The 26,034-nt window shown below is 44.4% G+C and overlaps 1 protein-coding gene across 3 annotated transcripts in view; it reads right to left on the reverse strand.

Moving 5' to 3' along the window:
• The window catches only part of SLC35F4 (solute carrier family 35 member F4), a 133,121-nt gene that overhangs the window by 39,561 nt on the left and 67,526 nt on the right, over positions 1–26,034 (reverse strand). Inside the window, exon 1 of one of the 3 annotated variants that reach the window (XM_069856868.1) lies at positions 4,089–4,164. The exons of the other annotated variants lie outside the window; for them this stretch is intronic. Within the exon in view, the coding sequence (XP_069712969.1) occupies positions 4,089–4,119 (31 nt within the window). The 5' untranslated portion in view covers positions 4,120–4,164. Of the gene's footprint in view, positions 1–4,088; positions 4,165–26,034 lie in introns of those variants that run through there. 3 annotated transcript variants of the gene reach the window in all.

Below are 26,034 nucleotides of genomic sequence, written 5' to 3' on the forward strand. Positions count from 1 at the left end.
ATTATTTACGGCATTGGAAGTTCATAGAATCATTAAGGTTGGAAAATATCTCTAAGATCCATCAAGTCCAACTGTCAGCCCAGCCCTACTGTGCCCAATAAACCACATCCTGAAGTGCCACGTGCTTTTTAAACACTCCACTTCCCTGGGAAGCCTGTTCCAATGTTTCACCTCTCCTTCAGTAAAGAAGTTTTTTTCTAACATCCAGTCTAAAATCCCCCTCGTGCAACCTGATGCCATATTCTCTTGTCCCATCACCTGTTACCTGGGAGAAGAAACCAACACCCACCTCGCTACAAGCTCCTTTCAGGTAGTTCGAGAAGGCTTTCCCTCAGCCTCTTTTTCACTTGGAGCAATGAGAAAATTTCACTGAGCAAACCAGTGACAGCCCATACAATTTTTGGAAGTCTTGGAAAATCCCATCCACTTGTGCAACTTAGCACAGTGCTGGGAGCTTTCTTTGCCAGAAGGTGGGTACCAACACCTCTCAAGAACCTTGGCTCCAGAGCTCTTCACCAAGAGAACTAATATCGAGTTTTACCCAAGGATTTGTAGGTAGGAAGATTTACCATTGCTATTCAAGGTATTTGCTATAGGGACCGTGAGAAATAGAAAGAAAAAGGGCAGAAAGGCAGCTTAGGTCTACCAGAATCTGCTAGCAAAGCTGCTCAATGGTTGGACTCGATGATCCGGTGGGTTTCTTCCAACCTGGTGATTCTATGATTCTAATTTTTAAGGCCCCATTTATCTAAAGTCTTGTGCCTTTGATAGCAACTAAGAGGGCAAGTTCCTGCCCTCCACCCCCTACTATACCACCAAACAGGAAGAAGTTATCAGCTGTAAGGAAAGTCATAAAGCAATCGGAAAAGGATCAAGGGTCACTAACCTAGATTGTCATGCTTCCTAAAGCAGCCTGCTGGGATCTCACGTTTGACACAGTGAGAGTACCGTGCATGGACTGCTCCATTCACCCACCCACAAGGAGGCAGGACACACGAGGAGCAGAGCCAGCCACACAGGGTATTATCTTAAACACATGACCTTGCCCTGCACATCCCTCTAATGCTGCCCTCTTATTCCGTTTTGGGAGACACACTCAGATTTACTATTCGGGTGCGGTGACACAGTAAGGAAGAGTAAGGTTAACACTATGAAAGGTATGGACAAAGTACCTCATCACCCCCTCTCCTGAGATCATTCCACCCAGTGTCAGGTACCTGGGACACACAATGGAAGAAGCGCCAGAAAAAGAAACGTTTTCAGCTGCCTGGTTTTCCACCCAGAGCGACCTTTCCTTGAAGGCTTGGATCTCTCCTTTAGGATCTTCAATACATCCCCTGTGACTGAAACAGCTCTCCACCATGAGGTTTTTTTCCACAGCATCACACTGCACCACATAAAGCTAACCAGCTTTTATTGCTTATCTGCATGCAGAGGATTTCCAGCACTGTGTAACAACCACTGTTTCAAAGAAAATTATCTTCCCAATTTGCAGAAGGAATTTCATTCTCCCCTCCAAAGTGCTGAGAGACTTTGTGATAGAGTAATCACCAGCCAAGTAATTGCTGGCTCCACAATCACAAGGCTATCTATTAATACATGTCTAGTCCTTGAGCATTTATATAATATAAACAACATCGTAATATAACACAGAGATTGTTTTTAGAAAACCATTTCTGCAAACAGGAGCTTATAATGGAATCATTAATGAACCTTAACAATGGTGAGAATGAAACGCATGAGACAATGTCAAGCAATTCCAGACATTTCTTTCAGACAATTTCAACATTAATGGCAGAACGTGATTGCATCTAAAAGTTGCTGCTTTTTCTTTTTTTTTCCAAAGGAAAATCAGCCATCGATTTAACAGTAACTCAGAGCCATATTCTAATCCAGAAAGCACTCTCTCACGTGTCTGCCCCAGCAACCTCCACTTCGTACAACAGTTACAAGAGAAACAGAGTAGACAGAAAACTGTTTTAAAAATATGTGTGATTGGTACCTTTAATCCCATCAAAGATTGCAGCTTGAAAGGCATCAGCTTCTCTGGCTACACAAGCAAGAGCTTTGGCCATCTGCTTCTTCTCCTACTATGAATAGCTGATTGCATTTCTGTATGAGATGCTATTCATGTAGGTCCTCTGATCCTATGTACTCTCTATCTCCACTCTAAGTGTAAGAAAACGTTAAACTAATATGGATTAGAAGTAAGAGAAGCGAGTCACTTTGTCCTGAGGAAGACCAGACACAAATCCATCCACAAGTGGAATGCGATGTCCAAATTTACCAGGATGGCATCACAGTTACTCCGAGGACTGCAAGTCAACATGAAATCTGTGGTCCTGTGCTACCTTACTCACCTCAAGATTACGCAAGGCACCACAGTGGGAAAAAGATAGGGCTCTCCTCTCAAAATTCAACAGGAACTTAGTTTCCAGGTACCTTTAAAATAGATCTTAAAGTTTTCTTATTTGCAGAGATGAAAAGCTGTGCGATACCTGGAGATCTGGCTGGCAATTTCTATTACCATGAGCCGTAACCCTCAATCACTGCTGAGCATGCTGGCTCACCTATCTGTAATTAACAAAACTCAGTATAATGATATAATTTAATACTGTATCCAATGCTCCACAGAATCAATCTATATATGCAATTACTTCCTCTCAGGGAGCCTCTGCTTGTTGTGGAAACACACGGTACGCATTATAATAATGTAAATTATAGAGTTTGAAACCATACAGTGTAAATGTTAAGCTGGGTTGCAGGCTGGGAACCTCCACAGTGGCTGGTAAGACATTGACCAAGGCCCTGGAGACTAAGTATCCAGACCCTTGCATTGGTTTTATTGTAGAAGACAAGCATTGAATGATCCCCAGCCAAGAGTTCCAGCAGTCAGAGGCCCCTGAATTGCATCCAGATCGCTTCCCACCGTCCTCTTTGCGCAGGCACCGTGCATGCTGCCTGCAGCAGTCTCTTTCCCTCTGCTCGCTAAATATGAATCCAGACTAGAGCACGGGGAAGCTGTGAGTTTGCTGACTCACTAACCAGACAGCAAACCAGCCCTGGAAGCAGATGCAGAATTAGAGAGTGCTGAATCGCAACCACTAACGATTACTCCATGCTCACAGCAGAAAGGGGCTGGTGACATCAGAACGTTCCCTGTCCTCTTGGCGTACAACTTCTCTGTTTACAGCAGTCAGACATACATATTTAGGGGACCTACTGCAAAAGTAAAAGCTATTCACTCTTCTTCACCAAAGTTGCAACCTACATCAAAAGCTGTAGCTGAACTCTGGGTAACAACAGGTTTATCTCAAGCATCAGCCCCACACAAATCAACGTTTTCTTGCAACAAACTCTGCTCCAGCCACAGATGTACTCAGTTTCTGCTAAGAAAACCAGCAAGACAGAGTAAAATCATCTGGAGGTTTATCTTGTGGTAAGATATAAAGGATAAGGTCTCCACGAAAGACACTACACTGTCTCGCATCACTACTAGGTTATGGTGTCCAGGCTCAGTTTGGGGAGCTTATTTTCCCCTATGGGAAACAATTAATAAAGAAAATTACACTATTAATCTAATCACAATAAGGAGTGACAGAATATCTGATTCAGAGAACATGATAAGCATGCTACAGCCCCAGGGAGACAGAATTGTATCCACTAAAGAAAAACAGCTGCACAAATACATATAAAACTGCATTTACACATTGCTAATGGAATTCATCTCACTTGACTTCGGACACTGAAGTCTGAACCAGCTACAGCAAAATCCTCTTAAGCTTATTCGTGGGAAACTGGTAACTCTAGAAGACAGCTTGCCTGGTGTCTCTTAGATGTCTATTGTAAATTGAGATTAGAAACTCTCTGAAGGCGCCCATGGACTATGAGGGTGGGAGGTGACCTGCTCACACCCGGTCCCCTGGCCTGGTCCCACTAAATACCCTAGTTGGGGCAGATGCTCCCAATGGGCAACGCTTCATGTGAACACCTGATAAAGACATGAAAGGACTTACTTTGACTGTAATTGGTTTTGGAATGGTGTTCAGATAAAGACTATAGCCTTTGTTTTGAACACCACTCCTTACGAGATCTGTATGAATTCCACATTGCACACATCCCTGCAGCCGACAGGTCAGTCCACTCCTGATCACTAGACTGTAAGCTTCCCATAAACATGACTTTCATCAGCTCTTCCAGGCTGAGCATGTGTTTTAAGATGACAAGCTAAAAGGCCATTATCAAGTCCATTTTATCCTGTTGGAATATAAATTAGCTGCATGATGCAGAAGAGATAAACAGTCAAACTGAGATCAAAACAGACGTATCCTTCAAAAGGGAGTTTTATGTAGAGTGAAGTCAAGGCTTTGTTTTGAACTTCTACCATGCTTCTAGCAAAACCAGGAAGAATACAGCAAACATTACTTGATTCAGAAAGCAATCTCGCTCCAAAACAACTTCCAAGGCTCACAGAAAAAAAGAACCGTAAACCTCACTGCTGTGTCAAGTTATCCCATTTGGATTTTAAAGCATCAAATACTTAATTTTTTACTGTGCCATAACTCTCATTGGCTTAAATACTGCTGGATACCCCTGCTCAACAACCCAAAATATCAACTCTGGTCTGCTAAGCATGCCATTAACATTTACCAGGCAGCTTGGGGTCCTTCAGTCCCACCAAGAAGGGCTCACACATCATGTAGGGGGGGACAAGACTGCATACACTTTTTCCCTCTCTACTGTGGATACACGAGCAAACACACGACTGAACCACAGAAATACGGACACTATAATCATTCCCTGAGTGTAGATCAACCATAGATTCCGTACTGAAAGGTTGCTATGAGTCCTCTCAGGAGCCTTCTCTTCTCCAGGCTAAACAGCCCCAACTCTCTCAGCCTGTCCTTGGATGGGAGGCACTTGTTTAAAGTAATTGTGTTCTCCAGTGCCTCGCTGATGGTATAAAAACCACCATGTCAGAAAGGGCAAGTTCCTGCCTACTTTCTCCAGAACTTCCATCCAAAGAGCCAGAGCCAGGTGAGCAATTCAGCGATGTCATTTCAACCTACGAGCTGCCAGTTTCAGCCGTCACTTGGCTTCTGGCAGAAAGACAGCCTTAACTCTGACCTGGCTAATAACCAGCTATGATTTGTTTGAGAACATCCACATGGAAGGCACACTAAAGTCTCATATGTTTTATTGACTGAGGCAGAAATCAAACTTTATCCAGATTGCCAGGTGTTGTGCAGATACCTTGAAGCAGGGTACCCATTACCTCACCTAATAACTGCAAGAAATATCTACTAAATGTGAAGAGATTTTAATTCCCTTGGGCACTGAATGTTTATATACTGATTTCTAGTTCATGTTAACATGGGTTGCTGTTTCCAGTAAATCAGCCCAGGAATTTGGTCTTTAATACCCACTCTGTTTTCCTAATGGAAAAATGCTATGGGGTCTATTTTCAGGCTTCCCAAGCAGGCAAGTTCCAGAAATAAAATTAATGGCACCAGCTAAGTGTCCGCTCAAAGATTATGATGATACAAAGATTTGCAGAAGTACTCCAGTATTATCTGGGACAAGAAAGCTCCTTGCTGCCTTAAACAAAGTCCTCTGTGTCCCACCAGACCTCGAGGAGCTGTTGCTAACCTGCCAACTGCTTGACATGCTGCTGGTCCCACATTGCTGTGGAACCCTTTCCAAAACACTCAGGTCACCCACAGTCAGTTGTGTCTTGGCTACCAGTGGCCAGATCCTGTCTGCGCCTGAGCGGATCCTAACAGTTGTGATGCTACCAAGTGGGTAAGATGCTAGACATCACTGCAATTCTATGTTGCTTACCAACAAGCCTGAAGTCTCTGGTGCTTCCCTCAAGCACTCAGCTGACTTCAAAGTACTTAACATCTTCTATTGTGGTGCTTTTAGAAAGCTATTCATTTGTAATGTTTTTGAGCTTTCCCTAGGAAGCACAGGGATTAAAAATTTCTGTTAAAATAAAACTCAGGTTTTCCTTAATCATGCGGCTTCTGAAACAGACCACCCACCTACAATGATCACAGAATTACAGAATCACTAGGTTGGAAAAAACCCACTGGATCATCGAGTCCAACCATTCCTATCAAATACTAAACCATGTCCCCGAGTGCCTCATCCCCCCGTCTTTTAAATACCTCCAGGGAAGGTGACTCAACCACCTCCCTGGGCAGCCTGTTCCAGTGTCCAACAACCATTTCTGTGAAAAAATGTTTTCTGACATCCAACCTGAACCTCCCCTGGTGGAGCTTGAGGCCATTCCCCCTTGTTCTGTCCCCTGACACTTGGGACAAGAGGCCATCGAACGTTTCCAGAGCTGGCAATGCAGCTTCTTAGGTTTTATATTTGGTTGCACCATGAAAATATCTTATAGTAAGAAATAAGATATAAGGAAAAAATATGAATTGTGGGCACGGAGAGTTGTTTGTCGATTTTAGTAAAAGTCATTCAGTGATTCACGGGAACAGCAAATACATCAATTTAGATCCGTCTCACATATAAGAAACAAACCAAGGATTTCAGGTTGTCAAAAACATTAAAAGTTACTGCCAAGGTTAGAAACTCCCTGATAATAACAGAAGAAGCAGAAGAATGCAAAAAGAGCTGTTCAACAGGAGTCCAAAAAGTATTACTGGCCCCAAAGCTTCTGCCAGGCTGAATGGATCCTGCTGTCCTAAACAGGAATCAATAAGCTGTGTTTTGTACTCCATCATTAATTTCAGCTTATGGGCTTTACCAAGAGCCAGACATGATGAATAGCAAGAACCTCATGGGGAAGACACAGACATCTCATCTTTGGCATGCAGAGGCCTCATTTGAGAAGACAGACTCTGGTGGGATCTGCCCATGTAAGAAGCACTGCAGGCAAAGTAAGACTATAAGATCACGCCACGAGCTTCTGAAAAGCTACCTGGGTAATCTTCAGCTACTCAGAGTCTGGGCATCCCAAAAGTTTCCTGAATTTCAAACTTTTTCCAAGTTGTAGGAATTGTGAGGAAAGTTCCTACTTCAGCTTGGCCACTCTGAAACCCACTAGAAGTAAAATGCAGCACAAGTAGCTAACTGACACACAGACTGTTCAACAACAAAGAATAAATCTGGTTTCAATTTCAAATATCCAATTCAGACTTTCCAGTCAGAATAATAAAATTAGGCATCCCAGCACTTAGACTGTTTTTTTTCCCAAGGAAAACAGCTTAGACGTAACTGCATGTCAGATAATTATTTGACTGCACAATGTTTTATTAACAGAACTGCCACAAGTGAAATAAGCTGTCTCCATGTTCTGGTTCTGCAATTATGAATTGCCTCTTCTTTACCACAAGTGAGCATTTGAGTTGAGAAAACTTCCAATTTGTGTTTGTCATCGTGACTGCAGAGCACATCAGTGAGACAGTAAATCACTTCTCATATTTGCTGCCTTTTGGGCAGCCAGCAGTTAATTAGATGGCTTAGAGCTTTTTTCAATACTGTAATCAGAACAGCAGAGCAGGCTAGAAATCCTGGGCTGACTAGTCCCAAAATGTAGACAGCAGCAGGTTCCTCTCTAGGAATGTTCTGAGGCAGGAGTAGGAGCTTGCGCCACCCAGCACTACAACCCCTGCCACCCGAGATGGCACCACAAAGTTCCTTGGATGAAGAAACGTAACCAATTTTTAGGACAAATTACAGCATGAGATCAAATCAGAGAACCATTAAGGATGGAAAAGATCATCAAGCCCAACTGTCAGCCCAACATCACTACTAAACCATGTCACAAAGTACCACAACCACACAGTTCCTGAACACCTCCAGGGATGGTGACGCCACCACTTCCCTGGGCAGCCTCCTCCCACGCTTCACCACTCTTTTGTTAAAGAATTTTTTTCCTAATATCCAATTTAAACCTCCCCTGGTGCAACTTGAGGCTATTTCCTCTCTGCCTGTCACTTGATACTTGGGAGAAGAGTTTGAGAGAGATGATGTTTGTTGTCACGTTAGTGGCACTGCGTCACATTTCACAGCCACTCTAATTTTAAAGGCTGGATGCAGAATTCACAGAGCTTTTGAAGAAAGACCTGAAGCTTCAGAAAAGATCTGTAACAAAAAAAAAAAAACAAACTAGAATGATCAGAGGTCTAAAAAAACCACAGTCTGCACATAAAGACTGAAAGAACTGGGGTCAAACAACTTCAAGAAGACAGACAGGAGACAGCCAGTCATCTTCACGTAAAGGTTCCTGCACAAAAGAAATGATTAAATATGCACGTCTGTGCTGACAAGGCCAGAAGCAAGAGACTTTAGTGGCATTAATGGAAAGTTCAGTGGGACAGCAGGCCAACTGTTGAACAAGATGAGCCATGAACCACTGAATGAGATGATGCCAGGTAGAAAATCCCTATTGCAGGAGGGATTTCAGATCAGGCTGTCTTCATAGATGAAGTGGAGTTCACTGCTTCAGAGCATGAGGGCAGAGTAGACCCACTTTCTATCACAGAATGATTGTGATAAATAATTTTACTTCCCAACGAAGAACAGATCTCCAGAAGGTGCTAAATATACTCAGAAATACCAGTCCTTCAGTGTGACTATGTTTGGGTACTTAAGTCCTCTTGGAAGCAAAAGCCTTGGGTCTCATTTACCTTGTCCCATTCAGTCACTCAACCTATATTCATCAAGCAACACTGAGCTAACAATAAAAAGGAGCTAATAATAAAAATACAATATTATTAGTTGAGTTAATAATAAAAACCAGGGTAAAGGAAACATACTGTGAGCTTACGATGGGTGTCAGAAGTAGGATGCTCTGCAGAATTCCCAAATAATAATCCTATCACTACATTCAAATCATTCCAAGTGATGTTTTCCAACCCATATACCACAAGCAACTCAGGACCACTGCTAAGGACAGACATGAAATGTTAGAAAAGCAAACCTGCTGCCAGCAAGTACTGCTTATTTTTCAGGCTTGTATGCCTTCTTTGGAAAGAATTTAAATCTCTAAATGTCAAAATAGCTTGACACCTACTAGCATCACACACTGGATTTTAGAAGGCTCCCAAGGCAGATGTGAAGCTTTGTGAAAGACTCCTACAGCAGAGCATCAGCACTTCACGGGGCAAGAACCTTAACAAGCCACTCTGTGTCCTAGCCTGGCCTCAGGAGCTGATGTTGAACACACAATATTTTAGGTTTTAAAGGAGAACAAACTGACCAAGTCCTGATTCAATGGTCGATTCTGGTATAAGTCCTACAGTAAAATTAATTTCCAGTGGCTCCGATCATTAATCATAAAATCTATCACCACTTGGCTTCTGCTATTTTATTTTGAAGCATTTTTATTTTCCACATTAAGTGCCATTCTGATGACTGAGTGGCTTCGCTTCTGCAAAATTACAGCTATTTTTATTCACTGCTGATGAAATAACAGTCCAAAATCTCAGCTGCAAGACACCAGCCTTACTTGACCACAGCCAGTCCTTGGAGCCAGTAGTTCAGTAACTGTGGTTGTAAATACTGAGGGGAGAGCTCATCACAGTCTACAGCTTCCTCACAAGGGGAGGAGAAGGAGCAGCTGATGATCTCTTCTCTCTGGTCACCAATGATAGGACCCGAGGGAATGGCAGGAAGATGTGCCAGGGAGGGTTAGGTTGGAAATTAAGAAGTTCTTCCCCCTGAGGATGGTGGAGCACTGGAACAGCTCCCCAGGGAACCATTCATGGTACCAAGCCTGACAATATTCCAGAAGCCTTTGAACAACGCCCTCAGACACACAGTGTGAATGTTGGGGCTGTCAAATTCGGGTCCACATTTAAAAAAAACCTAACCAAAATAAAACCAGATGACAAACTCACCATGTACTAGTCCAAAAAATAACCAGCGCTGGTGCTCAAGAGAATTCTTTTGAATAGTGACAACTTTTTGAATTTTCTAGCAGAAATCCTCTATAAATTCTTTATTAAAAAAAAAAACAACAAACAAACCAACCCAAAACCCTTGCACTGTACAAATTAAAAATTTTTATATTTAGAAATCTTCAATCTTCTGTGAGTACTTCTTGTCTAATCTTCATATAATCCTCCCTAATACCTTTCAGTGTAAATCTCCGTTACGTGCAACATCTTATTAGCAAGACAATGAAGATAACACAAGAGAAGTCTGCTGAGCAGCATTAGGGGATTAAGGAAGGATTAAACAGTCAGGACACAATGAAAATGTTGAAGCCGTGTTCACCATAATTAGTTTGGTTTCTAATACTCTCCCTGAGTTAGTTACTCAGTTAGTCCCTGGACTGTCATGTGGGACTGTGCTCACTGTGACAAGTAGTGGCAGGACCAAGCCATCATCTCATGACCGTGGACAGTCTTCCAATGTAAGAAGAGGAACATGGGCTCTGTTCTTTACTTATATGAAAAGTTGAGTGCATATGCACTAGGAAATGGTTACGGAAAGAGGCTCTTCCTTGAAAGATCAGCTTTGCATTTCTTTAGGATGATGATACCTTTCAGTAATGTGGTTTTATGGTTACCTGGAGGGTCTCTTTTCTGGAGAAGTAAGTGGCAGTCCCATGCATAATGAACTTCTATCAGAGATACTGACAGCTCACCCTCCCCACATGGATCCCCACACACCACCACAGTGACATGTCCTGGGTCCCAGCCCCATGCAAACTCACTTTACTTGATGGAAATGGGAGTTATTTTTATGACTTATCTCCCTCAGGTCACCCCACTTCACAACTGACTGGTGGCTCAAAACAAAGTGGTTCAAAGTGAAACTGTTCCAATCAAAGGTACCCCAGAGATTTTTGCTGCCTTCCAGTTCCCATCGAAGAGACACCCCTGTTTTCATCGGCTCCCCAAGCAAGGCTTTGTAGGAGCTGAGATCTGGTCAAGTGGGGCCAGCAGCCATCCACAGACTTGATCTGCTCTTTACTTGAAAGGCCAGTGTGCCCTCTCCTTTAAAAATCAGCCCTTAATCTGAAATAAATTCTTAATACTTAAAATCAAGCCTATTTACTGCAACAGAGCATGGTATTGATCTGGCACTGGTTTAACTTGCCAGAGGTAAATCGGAGCCTGTAGCAGGATTCTATTAAGTTATTGGAGAGACCATCTCCTGGTTAGGGAATGCTCTATGATGTCTGCACTCAGCCCCCCAAACAATTAATTTGCACCCAAGAGCCCTCTTATGTCCCCTGCTGGCTCATGGCACTTTCAAGCCCAAGATAACACTCTGCTTACCATAACCGTGAATTAGTTCAGCTCGTCAACAGGTAGGAACTGGTGGGACTGGTCAGAGCAAGTCATGCCCGTAGTCTTCGAGAGACTCAGCAGAGAGGAGCGCAGCTTTCTGCAGCCCGTGGGACTCAGAGGCTCATTTTCTAACACTCAGGGACTTATTTCTAACATGTCAACATCCACATTAAATATCTGAGGAAGGGTTGCCCAACTTTCCTAAAAATCTTTCAGCACCTGGAATCCACAACAATGAAAATATGAGGATATTTTAAACCTTTTTTTTGGTCCCTCTAATAATTCTTCTTGCAAATGTTTTGCCCTGGCCACGAGGTAAATCACAGGGTAACAGCCAATCTCCAGCATTCCTGATTAGGCACCGGTGTACAAAAGGTCTCCTCCCAGTAAGCACTGTCCAGGGAATAGAGGGACCATGATTAATCCTGGCTCTTAAACTTACTCTGTAAGGTTCCTGGTGCCATCTGGATCACGTAGAGGGAGGACCAGCCACGCGCTGGCATTAAAGCACAGCTGGTGTGTTCAGCCTCTCAGAGTGGGTGTATTTGCTGGCACGGACAGATGCCATAGGCTCGTCTCCCTGGCACATCCCACCAGCTCTCCTGGGCTCCAGCACAGACAGCGGCTTGGACCTCTGCGAACTGGCACTATAGAACAAGGCTGGCCCAGCACGCCTGTGACTAAACTGATAACTTTGTGGGGATTAAAAATCCAACAAGCGCAAACCCAGGCAGAGGCGCATCGGTGAGGAAATGTGACCTTGAAAATAAATTATCCGCCTCATCAGGAGATAAAAGGGCACAAAATTGGGGTACTCCATGGGGTGCTTTGTGGCAAGTTACCCAAGGCTCAGACTAGGGACAAACAGATCCAGATAAGGGCAAGGAAAGAACAAAAACCCCACTGCTAGGTGGGATGTGCTTCCCTCAGGTGTCCTGGGTATTGAGTTACTCCTGAGATGCAGCAGAACCAACGCTGCTGGTTTCTCCACTGGGGACTTTTAGCAGCTGGATGTTGGGATCTAGCAGAAAGGCTCCTTTGGGAGCAGCACTCTGGAGATACTGGGAATGCAACATAATGGTGCAGAAGCCCTGGCAGAGTACACTGACTCTTCCGGTCTTACAGATGCATTTTGACAGTAAGAAAACTTTGCATTAGTTTTCCATGCACATAAAATGCCTGAAGGCCACACTCCACAAGAGCTTAGTACAAATGCAGCTTCCTGGGAGAGAGCTCAGTTGCTCTAAGAACCTTTTTTCCTCTATCCACAAAAACTTCAAGAGCCTGGAGAAGACAAAGAAGAAAAAAACAGATTTCCATGTGTCATGCACACCCATGCCTCTCCAGCTTGGTTTGTGCCACTGCAGCTTACCCAGAGATTCAGCTCTGCATTTGCTGTGAACACAAACTGCTCTAATAATCACAGAATCATAGAACGGTTCGGGTTGGAAGGGACCTTAAAGCCCATCCAGTTCCAACACTGCTGCCATGGGCTGGGACACCTCCCACTGGATCAGGTTGCTCCAAGCCTCATCCAGTCTGGCCCTGAACACCTCCAGGGATGGAGCAGCCACGATTTCTCTGAACAACCTGTGCCAGTGCCTCACCACTGTCAAAAGAAAACAGTTCTTCCTAAGATCTCACCTAAATCTCCCTTCTTCCAGCTTAAAACCATTCCCCCTCATCCCTTCCCTGCACTCCCTGATAAAGAGCCCCTCCCTTTTAGCACTGGAAGGCTGCTAGAAAGTCTCCCCAGAGCCTTCTGTTCTCTACACTGAACAATCACTATGCCAAGTATCCAGTGAACTCACCCTGGAGAACCACACATTATAAGTGGCACTAGCCTGACCTTTCTCATACCACGCTCTCACTTGTACAGCAGCTCATGGATTGCCCCGCAACCGGTATTCTGAACCCCTTTTACCCTGCAATACACTTTCCCTGGTCCGAGGAGCCATATTTCAGGAGACCTGCTCCAGCTGTGATCTCCTGGGCTTTGTAATGGAAGAAAAACTCAGCATTAACCTAACTAATTACTTTAAAAGGAGGTTGCAGAGGGTTTCATTCTACTTGTTCTTTTATCTCTCCTTTCTTTTTTAGATATACTCCCCTGCCCTCTGCTCTTTCCATTGTGGGATTCCAGGGGTTTAACACAATTCTCTTCTGAATGCCAAAAGCAATAAAAGAAGTGTAAATGAAGAGAGGCACAGGTCAGCCCACCCGAGACAGGGATTTTATGCACATTAGCAAGTTGGTCTTTATAGCAACACAGAGTAGTGCTGTAGCTAATGAAGTTTTGGCCTCATTTTCTTGGGCCTATGAATATGTCTGTGCCACTGCGTGTCTGTGTGTGTACAGCCATATACACACACACACACATATTATATTTAGGGTCTGTGCTCTGTCGCTGCAGCACCATGAGACCAGCTGGCATGCAAGGACACCAGCCAGCAGTGCAAGCAATTGCTAGAGCAATGCAGCATCTCTCCCATGAGCAGCCAGGGAAGAGGTATGTACTGGCTCATACAATCATTCTACCTGTTGTACAGCAAGAAACAGGCGTGGGTTTCACCCCAGACCATTGAGGAAGCAGCACCAGTCATTCCTGGGGCTCGGCTGATGCTGTCAATGACACCCAAGTGTTGCTGGCATAAGCTTGTGGAGCGGTGCTGAGCCGGGTTCTGCGATGAGTTCTAACCTGATTCCCAGATAACCTCATGATGACTATGTTGGGGTAAGCTAGGAGCCGAAAAACAAGACAGGAACAAATGGCTAAGCATGCACCGGCCAGGGACGATGCTAGACCAGCCTTTGGGCATCATGGCCTAAGTTTGTAAACTGATCTTGAAACTTCTTCCCCATCCCTTTAAGAGGAGCACGGGCTACTGAGCTCTGGGTTCAAGGAGCAGCCAGACCCCACCAGACCAGGTACCACCACGAAGGACTCCAGAGGATGCAGCATGGAGTCACATCTGAGGGACAGGAGGCAGCTCTGGGAAGAGGGTGGGCATGGGGAAGATTGAGAAGACAGCTACTGAGATCAAAGCTGAGGGCAGGATGGAGGGCAGCAGCACAGAAGGAGAAGCAAGGAGGCAATGAGGAGGGAGGACGGCTGACTCTGAGCAAGCCTGAAGCCACGCTGGTGTGGTGGCTTCAGATAGCATTGATAGGAGACCAGCTCTCCCAGATAAAACTTTAGAAAGCCACATAAAACAAACTCATCTTTAACTTCCTTTTCCTGTAATTCCTGCTTGTATAAAGTAGCTATTTAAACATTTTTCCCAAAGAGGGAATAGCTGTGTTGGGAGAAGGCATGGAAAACAGACTGAAGCAGCTGCTTTTCCTCCAGCAAAGCCCCGAGCCATGAAGCAGGATGCCAAGTACTCATCTGGGCATATAAACACACAGGAGGCTTTGGAGAGAGAAGTTGGAGGCTCTCGAGCCAACAAAGAAAACCTCTTTTGGATGCTCTGCATGCAAACAATTTTCTGCTTGATACTCTATCTATGTTTTGGTTTTGTAGAGCAGAGCCCCAGGTTACATAGCTGTAGAAATGAGAAATCCAGCAACCACATCCTCAGTAGCGCTTATCATCTTCTACCTCTGCCTTCATAACCAGAGGCTCAATTTAATTACAAAAGCTGCACTAAGCACAGTCACCAAAAATGCAGTCAAAGGCCTGAAACTATTTTCCTGTTGGCAGGTGAAGCAACTATCTCTCTTGGCTGTGTCAACAAGCATCTATCAAACCAACCCTCTTCAGTCATTCCTTCCCTTTGTCGCTCCAGCTACAGCTCCCTTTTACTTGATTTGCATGCAATCAACACTTGAGTGTTCTCCTAAAGCACAAAGCAAATTAAAAGACAAAAGCAATGTCTGCCCTCCAGTGAGATTTGGCCATTTCTTCCACTTGCAGAGCCCCTGTTTTCCAGGCCAACTCTCCCAACTTTTCCTAGAGCAAGGAGACCCTGTAAGGAGACTTTTCAGAGCCATGAGGACCAGGCATCCATCTGGCAGGTCCTGCCACTGCACTGGGAGTCTCCAGAAGAACACACACATCACCTCCCTTGATGATGATCTCCTGCAAAGTAGCTATGGGGTCCACTCCCTTTATCGTCTTCCCAGAGAGCTGATAAATCTTCATAAACTAAAAAAGACTGTTTCTCTGCCCATTTTCCACTGACTGCTTGGGTCAGCAGACCTTGTACGTGTGAAGGCTTGGGGCAGGCTGCAGAGCTGCTAAGCAATACATGGAGTCATAGAATCATTAAGGTTGGAAAAGATCACTAAGTCCATCAAGTCCAACTGTTAACCCAACACCACCATGCCTACTAAATCATATTCTTAAGTGCCAGGCTTTTTGAACACCCTCCAGGGATGGAGGCTCCACCACCTGCCTGGATAATCCTTCGCTCGTGTGTTTTGGGTGGTTTACAGGAGGGTACCAGCTCCCTGATACAGGAAGCATTCCAAACAATAAAGTGCACCTCGTTTGCATGACTGAAATACTGCCTGGAAACTGATCTCAAATAGCTAAATTGCTGGGGTAATGCCAGTGTTACACTCTCTTACATTAAAACATCAACTGCATTACACAGCAAGCAGCACCCTCGCAGAGTGCCTTTCCATGAGCACAACGTCAACCTGCCATCCCTGTTCTGATTTTCACCTCTGAGTGCAAAAAAATCAAAGACCAGGAAATCTACCTGTGGGCATTTCTAGTTGTGCTCATTACTGTGATAATTTAGTGCTGCACACTCAGCTGGGTACTCTAATTCTACCTGAAGACCAACCCGAGAGCTGCCATGATATATCTACAGCTGTATTATTCCATATGCCTAAATTCCAGATTTTATTTTGTTTTATTTTGTTTTGGGCACTGGCAGAGGCTGCCCAGGGAGGGGGTTGAGTCACCTTCCCTGGAGGTGTTTAAGGGACGGGTGGACAAGGTGCTGAGGGACATGGGTTAGTGTTTGATAGGAACGGTTGGTCTCGATGATCTGGTGGGTCTTTTCCAACCTGGTGATTCTATGATTCTAAAAATATCTTCACTCAGCCTCCTGACTGAAATGCTGTTGTACTCCCATGGACAACAACGGGACTCTAAGAGACTCTAAGAGAAGAGAGCTGGCACACATTAGGATAATTACACGGAGACAAAATTCTGCGGTTAACCTCCAGCCATAACTCACCAGTGGCGTTCCTGCAGCAGACCTGCAGATGAACCCATTTCAGCAACGTTTAGATCAGGGTAACGGTTACAGCTGCTGCCAAATGCCTACAACCACTTCTCACACAAGCCACAGTGAAATAACGGATGTGAATTCAAGGACTTGCAATGTTTCACCGCAGCGAAGTAAGCGACTCTACACTCACTCTTTGATTATCTCATATTATTGCTTATGCACAAAAGGGCCTTCCTCCCCAAAATTCCCACTTCACTCTGCTTCTAAGGAAGGGATTGACCTGGTGCAAGCTTCCAACCTTTCACAGAATCATAAAATCATAGAATGCTTTGAGTTGGAAGGGCCCCCTAGAGACCATCCGGCCCAACCCCCCTGCAGGAACAGGGACATCTTCAACTCTATCAGGTTGTTCAAAGCCCCATCTACCCTGGCCTTGAGTGTTTCCAGGGATGGGGTCTCCACAACTTCCCTTGGCAACCTGTGCCAGTGTTTCCCCACACTCAGTGTAAAAAGGTTCTTCCTTACATCCAGTCTAAATCTGCTCTCCCTTAGTTTATAACCATTAGTCTTCATCCTGTCACAAGAGACCCAGCTAGAAATTGTCCCCATCCTTCCTGTAGTCCCTTTTAAGTACTGGAAGGTCGCTATAAGGTCTCCTTGTATCCTTCCCTTCTCCAGGCTGAACAATGTCAACTCTCTCAGTTTTCCCGTGACTTAGCCTCTCCAGCAATAACACAGTGGTGGAGATCAGGCTCTTCCACCTGTGCTTGGGACGCAAATATTAAAGTGACCTGATTTCCAAGAGTCCCGAGCATCACAAATCCCCATTGAAGTAAAGGATAACAACAAGATTCAGCACCTCAGAAAATGAGGGCATATACACTCTGAGGTGGCTAGGCACAGATTTAGAAGTGTGTTTGAAAATCTGGCCTGCTAATTTTACTTTCCAACAAACTGCTTCTTATTTATAGCTCAGACTGTATCAAGTATAGCACGTAGTATCCACCCAGGAACTTGGGTGAAAGGCAAGAATGAGGACGAAAATGCAAGAGAGCTTAAAAAGCTTTAAATGAGAGAGGAGGAGGGAAAACAGTGATTTTCTTCGAGCAGAATTACACTGGATATTTGAGAAGAGGCAGAGACCAAAACACAGGGCAGGCTATGGACCAATGGTCAAGGGATGGTGACGGTGCTCAAAGCTACAGAACACCTGACCACACCAGTGATTCTATTATCCAGAACTTAATTGAAAAGGCATTGACCAGTCATCACGTGGAATTACAACCAGTTGTAATTTAAAAAAAACCATGTGTAAATAAGTAATGGACAAATGGATAAATAAGCTATCCAAATAACTAGCAACTGTAATTCCCCACATCTCACCTCTGTGTCCATAATAGCACTAGATTTAGAAACAGGTATCTCTTACTTTCTATCTCTGTTTTCCCCAAGCAAGAAGTTTTCCATTCTGACTCCCTCTCCTTATCATTCAGGATTAACTAGTAGTTAAGTGACCCCAAAAGTACCAGCACAGTAGACGCCTGGTCTGTCTTTCCAGAGGCTGCTGTGTTCCGAGATCTCTTCCCCTGCCCATTCAGGTGTGCTTTTATGCCTGGGTGAACCTTGCAGCATCTCAGGAGAGTCCATAGCTCCCTCTTGTGTCACTAAAGCATTGCTGGAACTCGCACCTATGAACTCTCTGGCCATCCCTTGCATCTGGCCACAGCACCTTCAAGCACAAACTCATCCCACTCACACCATAAATTCACTGGAAACCTGCAGTGCCTCTGGCTCAGCCTGCAGTCTCCTATTTTTTATGCCTCCTGCTTGCATACGGCGCTTTCCAGGCTGCAAGGTCATAGATCAATATTTCAAGGCAGTGCCAAAAGGATCCGGGAGAGTGGATGAAGTCAGCATCCCACAACGTGCTCTGGGGCAGACACTCTATCTGGATATATTTGTGGGAAGACAAGAAAAGTCTGCAGTGACATAGTGCTGTAATTCTGCACCTGAGTAAAGTGCATGGAGTTGAGGCTTCGAAATACATTTGAAGCCAGCCTGGGAGAATAGCATTTCTTACATTTTTATGAGCCTAAATTATTCATTATTCCAAAGAACAGAACAATTTAAAGAAAATAATAAAATTTTAAGAGTTAGGAACAAATTCTGAGAGAAAGAAATCGAATACAGAAAGATGTCCCAGAACACCCTTATTTGAAGGGAAATGTGTTAAGCATCCTGCTTTTTTGCAGCAGAAAGTGTCAGATTGCCTGAGCACAGCTACATTAAGACAGTATATTTCCACCAGTATTCTCCCAGTGAGGCTTTTCACACACAGTCCCTTTCCAATATTCCTCTTCAGATCCAGAGGAAGTGAAGGACCAGCTGAATCAGAGCCAAGATGCATTTGTATCCATTTTTGCCCATTTCCTCTCAGTTTTTATCACCAATTAAGTGTTACCGTTATGTATTAAATGGAATTAACTTCTTGTTGAAAGGCAGCAACAGACAGAAAAGAGATTTATGTGCTGTGCTGTTCTCTGCTAAGCAGCTTGACTCTGATGGATGTTACCAGATGTTAGTTACCATCAGATGAACCCAACTGAACCATGCAGGTAGTGGACCCTGCATGAGGAACTCCTTTTCAAGGTGACACCATCACAGAAAAAGTAGGGATCACCATGCCAAATACATTTGAAAGAATCAGTACCTGGCAAGCCAGAGGTGGGTTTTTTTCTGCTTTTGATCTCTGCTGCACCAGGAGGGAGTTAGCTTTAGGATGCTCTGCCCTCAAAGCCAGTGAAGGAAGACAGATGTGCATGATGGGAACAGCCAATGTCATCACTCCCATCATCCCCGCAAACAGCGGTCCTCACCACAGGACCTGTGGCATGTCACGGGGGTAGCCACAAGTGGAAGGACAGATAGCCTCCTTGCACATCAGATGAAGCTGGGACACCAGGTCTGCAGCAGGGACACCATGCCTCCACATAGATCAATGGTCTAGGGGACAGACCCTCTGGTGGGTCCCCACAAGGCTTCCAACAGGGACAGTGTCTGGGATGACAGGGTAGGGTGTGTGGTAGGATCATGGGTGGAAGCAACTTAAGAGTTGCAGAACCCATTATGATCAGAAAAGACCTCTGAGACCATGCAGTTCAGTTGTCAGTTCAACACCACTGTGCCTACTAAACCATGCGCTGAAGTGCCATATCTACATGGTTTTTTAGCACCTCTGGGGTTGGTGAATTCCCAGGGCAGCCTGTTGTTCCAAAGTTTCACCACTTATTCATTAAAGAAATTTTTCAATATCCAATCTAAACCTCACTTAATGCAGCTTGAGGCTATTTCCTCTTGTCCTATCTTTTGTTAATTGCGAGAAGAGACCAACACCCATCTCACTGCAGTCTCCTTCCAGTTCATTCGCTGATCTCCCACTGAGCTTATCCCCCCCATTGCCTTCAGCCTGGCTGTGGTCTCCTTTCTGTGTCTTCTTTACTGTCTGTCTCCTGCCATCTATTCTTCTCCTTCACTTTAATCTACGAGACATCTCCCAGCCATTCTGGCCACTCAGTATAACCCAGGCTAGCCACTCATTCAGACACAAGTTCTGAATGGCACCACTGCTGAGATGGGGAACTTCCAACAGGAGATTTGAATCCATGGGAAACAACCTGTGGGTTAATCTCCTGCCTTCACACAGACAAGTCTCTTCTTCATTCTTCTTCTTGTGCAGAGATGAGCCATTCTCTAGCTGAATGTAATGACTTCACTAATGAGGCTAGACTTTCAACTGATACTAAGTGACTTTATTTTGCTCCCTCTTCTAGAAGCTCTTCTCAAACAGGGATTATTCTTGCCAACTCTTCATTATCATAAGCTGTTTGTTATAGTTCTGGATCATTTAGAAATTTCATCCTCTTTCCAGAGGTTTATCACCTTCCAAAACTGCTCCTTTTCAAGCCAATATTTCTCACACTGGCATTCAGCCTGAAGGTGAATTTCTTTAAAGAGCCTAAATATAATCTGTTCAGTATTTTCTTTATGCTAATCAGCATACAGAGCAGCACAATCTTCTGATGGCATATTTAATCCAAAACTGTGCTCTTTTATTTTGCCCTAAAAGGTCATCTATCACAGAAGATAGGTGTGTTTTATTGGTGAAATCAGACCTTGAATTGTACAACATCCAGAGATGGAGACATAAAGCTGCAGCAACGGCCCTGGCTCTCTCCCTTCACATTCCTCTCTATTTCATCCCTATGCAGCAGCACAAAAGGAAAGTGAGGCACGCTCAGAAAAAAACACTACAAAATGGGAAAACATAGTCACTCCTCCAGGAAAGTTACAAATGACTTCTAGTTTTATACAAAATTTTATCTTTAAACTGTACTTTCCTGTGAACTGTCTGGATACACATGCAGCTTTTTGAGCCACTGGCTTTAAAATGTAGAACCATGAAAGGACATGAGTGTAACCAGGGAGAGACAAATACAACTAGTTCTGGGAATCTTAACTCAATTCCCCAATTTTACTGAAGTTAAAATCCTGAACTTACTTAGAGGGAGGTCGAGTTTTCTCTTAATTCAATGCAAGCTTTTGACTTCACCAGAATCTCAGGAGGGTAGGTAATTATTCACCTCTTCTTTTCCCTTTAGGAAATTCTAAAGTTCCAACCCTCCTGCCATGGGCAGGGACATCCCGAAGGATCAGGCTGCCCAAAGCCCCATCCAGCCTGGCCTTGAACACCTCCAGGGATGGGGCAGCCACAACTTCTCTAGGCAACTTGTTCCTGTGCCTCACCACCTTCATCGTGAAAAAGTTCCTCCTTATGGCTAGAGTTCCCCCTTTTATCTAGAACAAATCTATATGGCAATTAAATTTGGACCACTAAGCATGGATGTTTGCCCAAAACTCCAAAGTAAATGAATATAATGTCCCTAATAAAAAATTTCTCAATAGAGATACCTGTTTAATAGACACTACATTTCATGCTTCAAGAGTCAAACTCAGCTGTTACAAATCACCCTTAAAGGGATGTGAGAGACATCTTAACTTGCCTCTGCTTTGTGTCAGCTCTCCAAGACATATCAACTGGTGGCCACCACTGCTGAGAGGGCATGGAGCTAAACGACTCAGCAGCTCAACAGCCCATGCAATTCTTCACTCCTATAAGCCTACTGCACCCAGAAACAGACCAAGCCTGTAAGAAGCACTAGGGGCAATGTCCACAATATTAATTTTATGCAATTGCCAAAAAAAAAAAAAGGTATATTCTTCAAAGTCACAGATTTTGATCACAATGACACCTCCAGAGACCACTCAACCCACTTCTCCAGTACAGTGAAGGATCCACTCAGCCTTGCAGGAGGAGGATGTGTGCTGGACCTGCAACCTAAACCCTCCAGCAATGACTCCACAATCTGCTTGAGAGATTCACTGCCCTGAACAGATAACATAACTCTGCCTGACTGCAGTTTAAACCTGTTACCTCTCATCCTGTTCCCAGTGCCCACCATAACTAACACAGGTTGACCACCTCAGTCTGGAAGATTCTCAAGCTTTTCAAGCTATGTCATCTGCTCCAACATCTTGCCATGCTCCGAGCTACTCAGCTCATCAGATTAGAGCTCTGGTAATTCTCTCACAAGCGGTGAAGGGCAGGCTATAGCTGTTTCTGTGGCAGCAGCAGGTAAGAGATTTTCAGCTGCGCTGCCAGTAGCGTTGAAACAGATGTGAGCAATGGTCACACTGTGGGTTTTGAGGGCAAAATCCAGGAGGGAAATTGCTGCCCTTACATAAGCAAATAAGCTATTAAACTTGACAAATGTAGCTCAGCTCATCCCAAAAGGTATTTCCTCCTAAATTAATTGATGAGCAAGGGACACATACTGTGCAAAGTTTACACAGCTCAAAGATGGATTTTCACACACAGAAGACAGCCCTACAGGCAGTGGTTAGTCTGTTATGGTTAGAAATAGGAAGAATCATCAGTATTTGAAGGGTTGTGAGGTTTCTCAGTAATTCTTTTTGCCATCTTCTTATAGCCCATTTGCAAAAGGTATGGGGCAGTGAGGGAGATGCTAGCCTAGCCAAACATCTCCAGTCAGTCCCACTGAGGTGGTCTGCAGGAATCATAGAATCACCAGGTTGGAAGAGACCCACTGGATCATCAAGTCCAACCATTCCTATCAAACACTAAACACAGGAAGCACAGTGAAGCTACGTCACTGCCTTCCCCAGCACTGTCCCACACAAGGCAGCTCTCACCCTGAAGCATCCTTTCTTCATTGGCCACAGAAGGAGACGGGTTCCTCTAGATGATGCCATCAGGATCGGGTTTTGAAAGAAAGCTGTCCTCACTCATGTCTGCGTGTCTGATTAAAAGCATAAAGACTTCCCTTTTCATGGGCAGCCAGCTCCAAGAGACATCACATTTCATTGCCAGCACAACTCTCACAAAGCTGTCAGACTACCCTAAAACTCTCCGACATTCACCCTCCTCAACCCATCCAACTCTATGCGTGTTTAGCAAATAAATCCCACAAGGCAACACAACTTCTTTAAGGAAAACATCAAAGTGCTGTTCTCTGCTCATCACCGGAGGGTGGTGCTTCACTCTGCCTTTCATGATTCCAGTTTGAAGGGACCTCGTGGTGTGGCTAACACAGATACCTGATTATGGAAAAACTCCATCAGCATCAGAGAGCTCACCTGCACAGCACGGATCGAGCTGAGCTCAGCTGTTCAAAGAACTGCCTGCTCCTCTCTCCACTTAGGAAACAAGATCTCTGGACAGTAAATGGTTCAAACCACTCATTGTTGTCTTAATTAAAGACGCTCGGATAATCATGTTACATAAATTAGGTATCTGTTGTAAGCAGCCTACGTGAGACTTTGAGTCCATATGTGAATTGGGATGATTTAGCTGGCAGATGAGTATATGCTACTTATCTGCTTCACATGACTGTGGGAAAATTTCAAACAGCTATTAATAATTCCTGGGAACTGCTCTGAGATCCACCAGCAGAGAAAGTCAGAAAAACAGACCAGCATCAAAACAGCTCAGTCCCTTGGGAAGGAATTGCACATCGGTAGGTTGATGGAGATCAAGGTACCAATAAGTTTATAAAGCATCACAGATCCATTCTTTGAAAATACAGCTACCAAATGATGTCAACCACATTCATCAATCAAGCCCTGTATGCACCAGCCCACTATTCACCACTACTGTAAAAGATCATAATAAAAGTTGGCATGAACAGTTTCTTCTTGATTTTGCCAGCATTTGGGAAACCAGATTTTGTACCATTTTCCCTCCAGTTTTCCAGAGTACAAAGCACTGGCGACTGTAAGCCCTCTAAAAGCCATCTCATCTGGCAGTCCTGACCTCCACTCCAGGGACCTGGCTCAAAAGCCTCTGGATTCATTTCAAGGTGAGGTTGGACGAGACTTCGAGCAACCTGATCCAGGGGAAGGTGTCCCTGTCCATAGCAGCAGGGTTGGAACTGAATGTTCTTTAAGGAACCTTCCTATCCAAACCATTCTATGATTTGCCTCCCTTATCTCCATGCAAACTACGCATCAGGACTGTACAAAGTTGTGCAAGGTTAGGAAAGCGTGACGATTCACATGCTTCTTGAGTAGGTATCACAAACAGCAACTACCACAGAATGGAGGATGAGACTCCAGTTAAGGACATTTTTAGTCATTTAGGTATATTTAGGGAACTTTGGGAGTGGGAGGGAAGACAGAAGATCCTCACTAAAATTTACGATTGAAGTTAATGACCTCTAAGGTCTTTTCCAACCTAATGATTCTAATTTACACATCAGTCAGAATGACAGCCAAGCTACCCTGGGGCTCTCAAACCCACAACAGGAGAGAGGGCACCATGAGGGCTTTGTGCCTAAGGTGTTGTTTTGAAGAAACCTCAGAGGGCAACACAGGCAGCACAACCCAGCTCCACCAGAACCATGAAGATTTGAATCCACCATCTCTTTTCTGCTAGTGCTAGAAATCACCCTGGCCACCAGCCTTTTGGGAAACTTATGTCAAGGTTAATTCTTTGTTGCCAGAAAAGAGCCATGGCACCTGCTTGGACAGCAGGAGCCAACCCTGACTATAGTTGGCACTGCAAGCACACCACGAAAAGCTGATTCCTGGCCCAAAGAGGCTGCATGCAGAGATATGAGAGAAATACTTAAGATGGAAGAGAAAGGAGGTATAACTGCTTTCATACCATGTATGGTTGCAGATTGGATTCCATACATCCTTTTCAAGGACAAAGACAGGTCAAATCCAGAACTGAACTGAGACCTCAGCTGATGCTCAATGACTTTGCGGCAAGCCTGTCCTCTTCCTCCTCCTGCCCAATGTCACAAAGTCAAAAAAAAACCCAAACCATAAAAAAGCCAACAAACCACACCAAAAAATACCCCAAACCCCATACCAGTCAGTTAGTCCACAAAAGGCATTCACAGTTTAAAGGTCAGCATGAAACTTAAAAAAATGCTAGAAGAACAAGACAACTACTGTGACTGCAACCACAGTTGAAGTAAAATCAACCTGACCCTCAGCCCTGCAGTGTGATGTACTTCATGGCAAGGATAAGAAGCAACCCATGTTTTCTTTAGACATACACCTTCTGTTGAAGTAAGAGGGAGTGCACATTCCCTAGAAGACTCTAGAAGCTCTAATCACAACATCCAGTTCCACAGAAAATCCCAATACAAATACCTTGTATGAGGAAAAATAAAATAAAACTCTTTATACAAGAGGCATTCTTGAAACAATGTGATTACAGTAATTCGGAGCGCAGTAGTGCCCCAGCCCCACATACCAATGGCAGAGAGCTGCTAAGGATGGCCATTCATCCATCCCCTCCCAAGACCTACAGCCACAGGGACCACAGCCGGGGCAGGAAGAATCAGTCCAATCCTCTGTGACCTGTTCTCAAGCCCCAGCCTGCAAGATGCCTGCAGCTAGAACTGGATGCATTTTTAAATGTACTTAGCCAGTGCTCGACTGAAAACCTCATGGATCAGCGCTTCAGTGAGAAAAATCACTGCAACAGAGAGAGGGTATATTCAAATCCTCTTGTTTATTCATTTCAGTACTTAACTCAGTAACAGCTTCTGCATTGATCCTACAATCTCAGTAGCCTCCCTGTAAATCATATAAACATTGTTTTGACTCTTCATGCCAGGGAGCAGAAACGATGGATGTTAACCAGAGGGAAGGGCTTCATTTTTTCCTGTTTGCATAAATTGCAAGTTGACATAAACAACAACTGACAGGGAAGTGCACAAGGAATTAAGGATTCGACTGCTTTGAGGAAGGATGGGTAGAGAGGTAAGGATCACCTATAGTTGGAAGTCCTTGTGAAAGGGATGAAGCTGGATGGCTCAGCTTGGCAGGTGAAGGAGAGGTGATTGACAGGAGCAGAGTCAGAGGAGTCTCATGATTGCTACGACCAGGTCACACTCTGTTTTGCAGTATCAGAGCTCATTTCCCAGTCTTCCTCCTCTCTTTCCCCCACATCCCCTCCAGCGTTGTTTGTCAAAGTTTCCAACCCAGCA

The sequence above is a fragment of the Phaenicophaeus curvirostris genome, chromosome 5 (genome assembly GCF_032191515.1).
Source record: "Phaenicophaeus curvirostris isolate KB17595 chromosome 5, BPBGC_Pcur_1.0, whole genome shotgun sequence".
Taxonomy (NCBI): domain Eukaryota; kingdom Metazoa; phylum Chordata; class Aves; order Cuculiformes; family Cuculidae; genus Phaenicophaeus; species Phaenicophaeus curvirostris.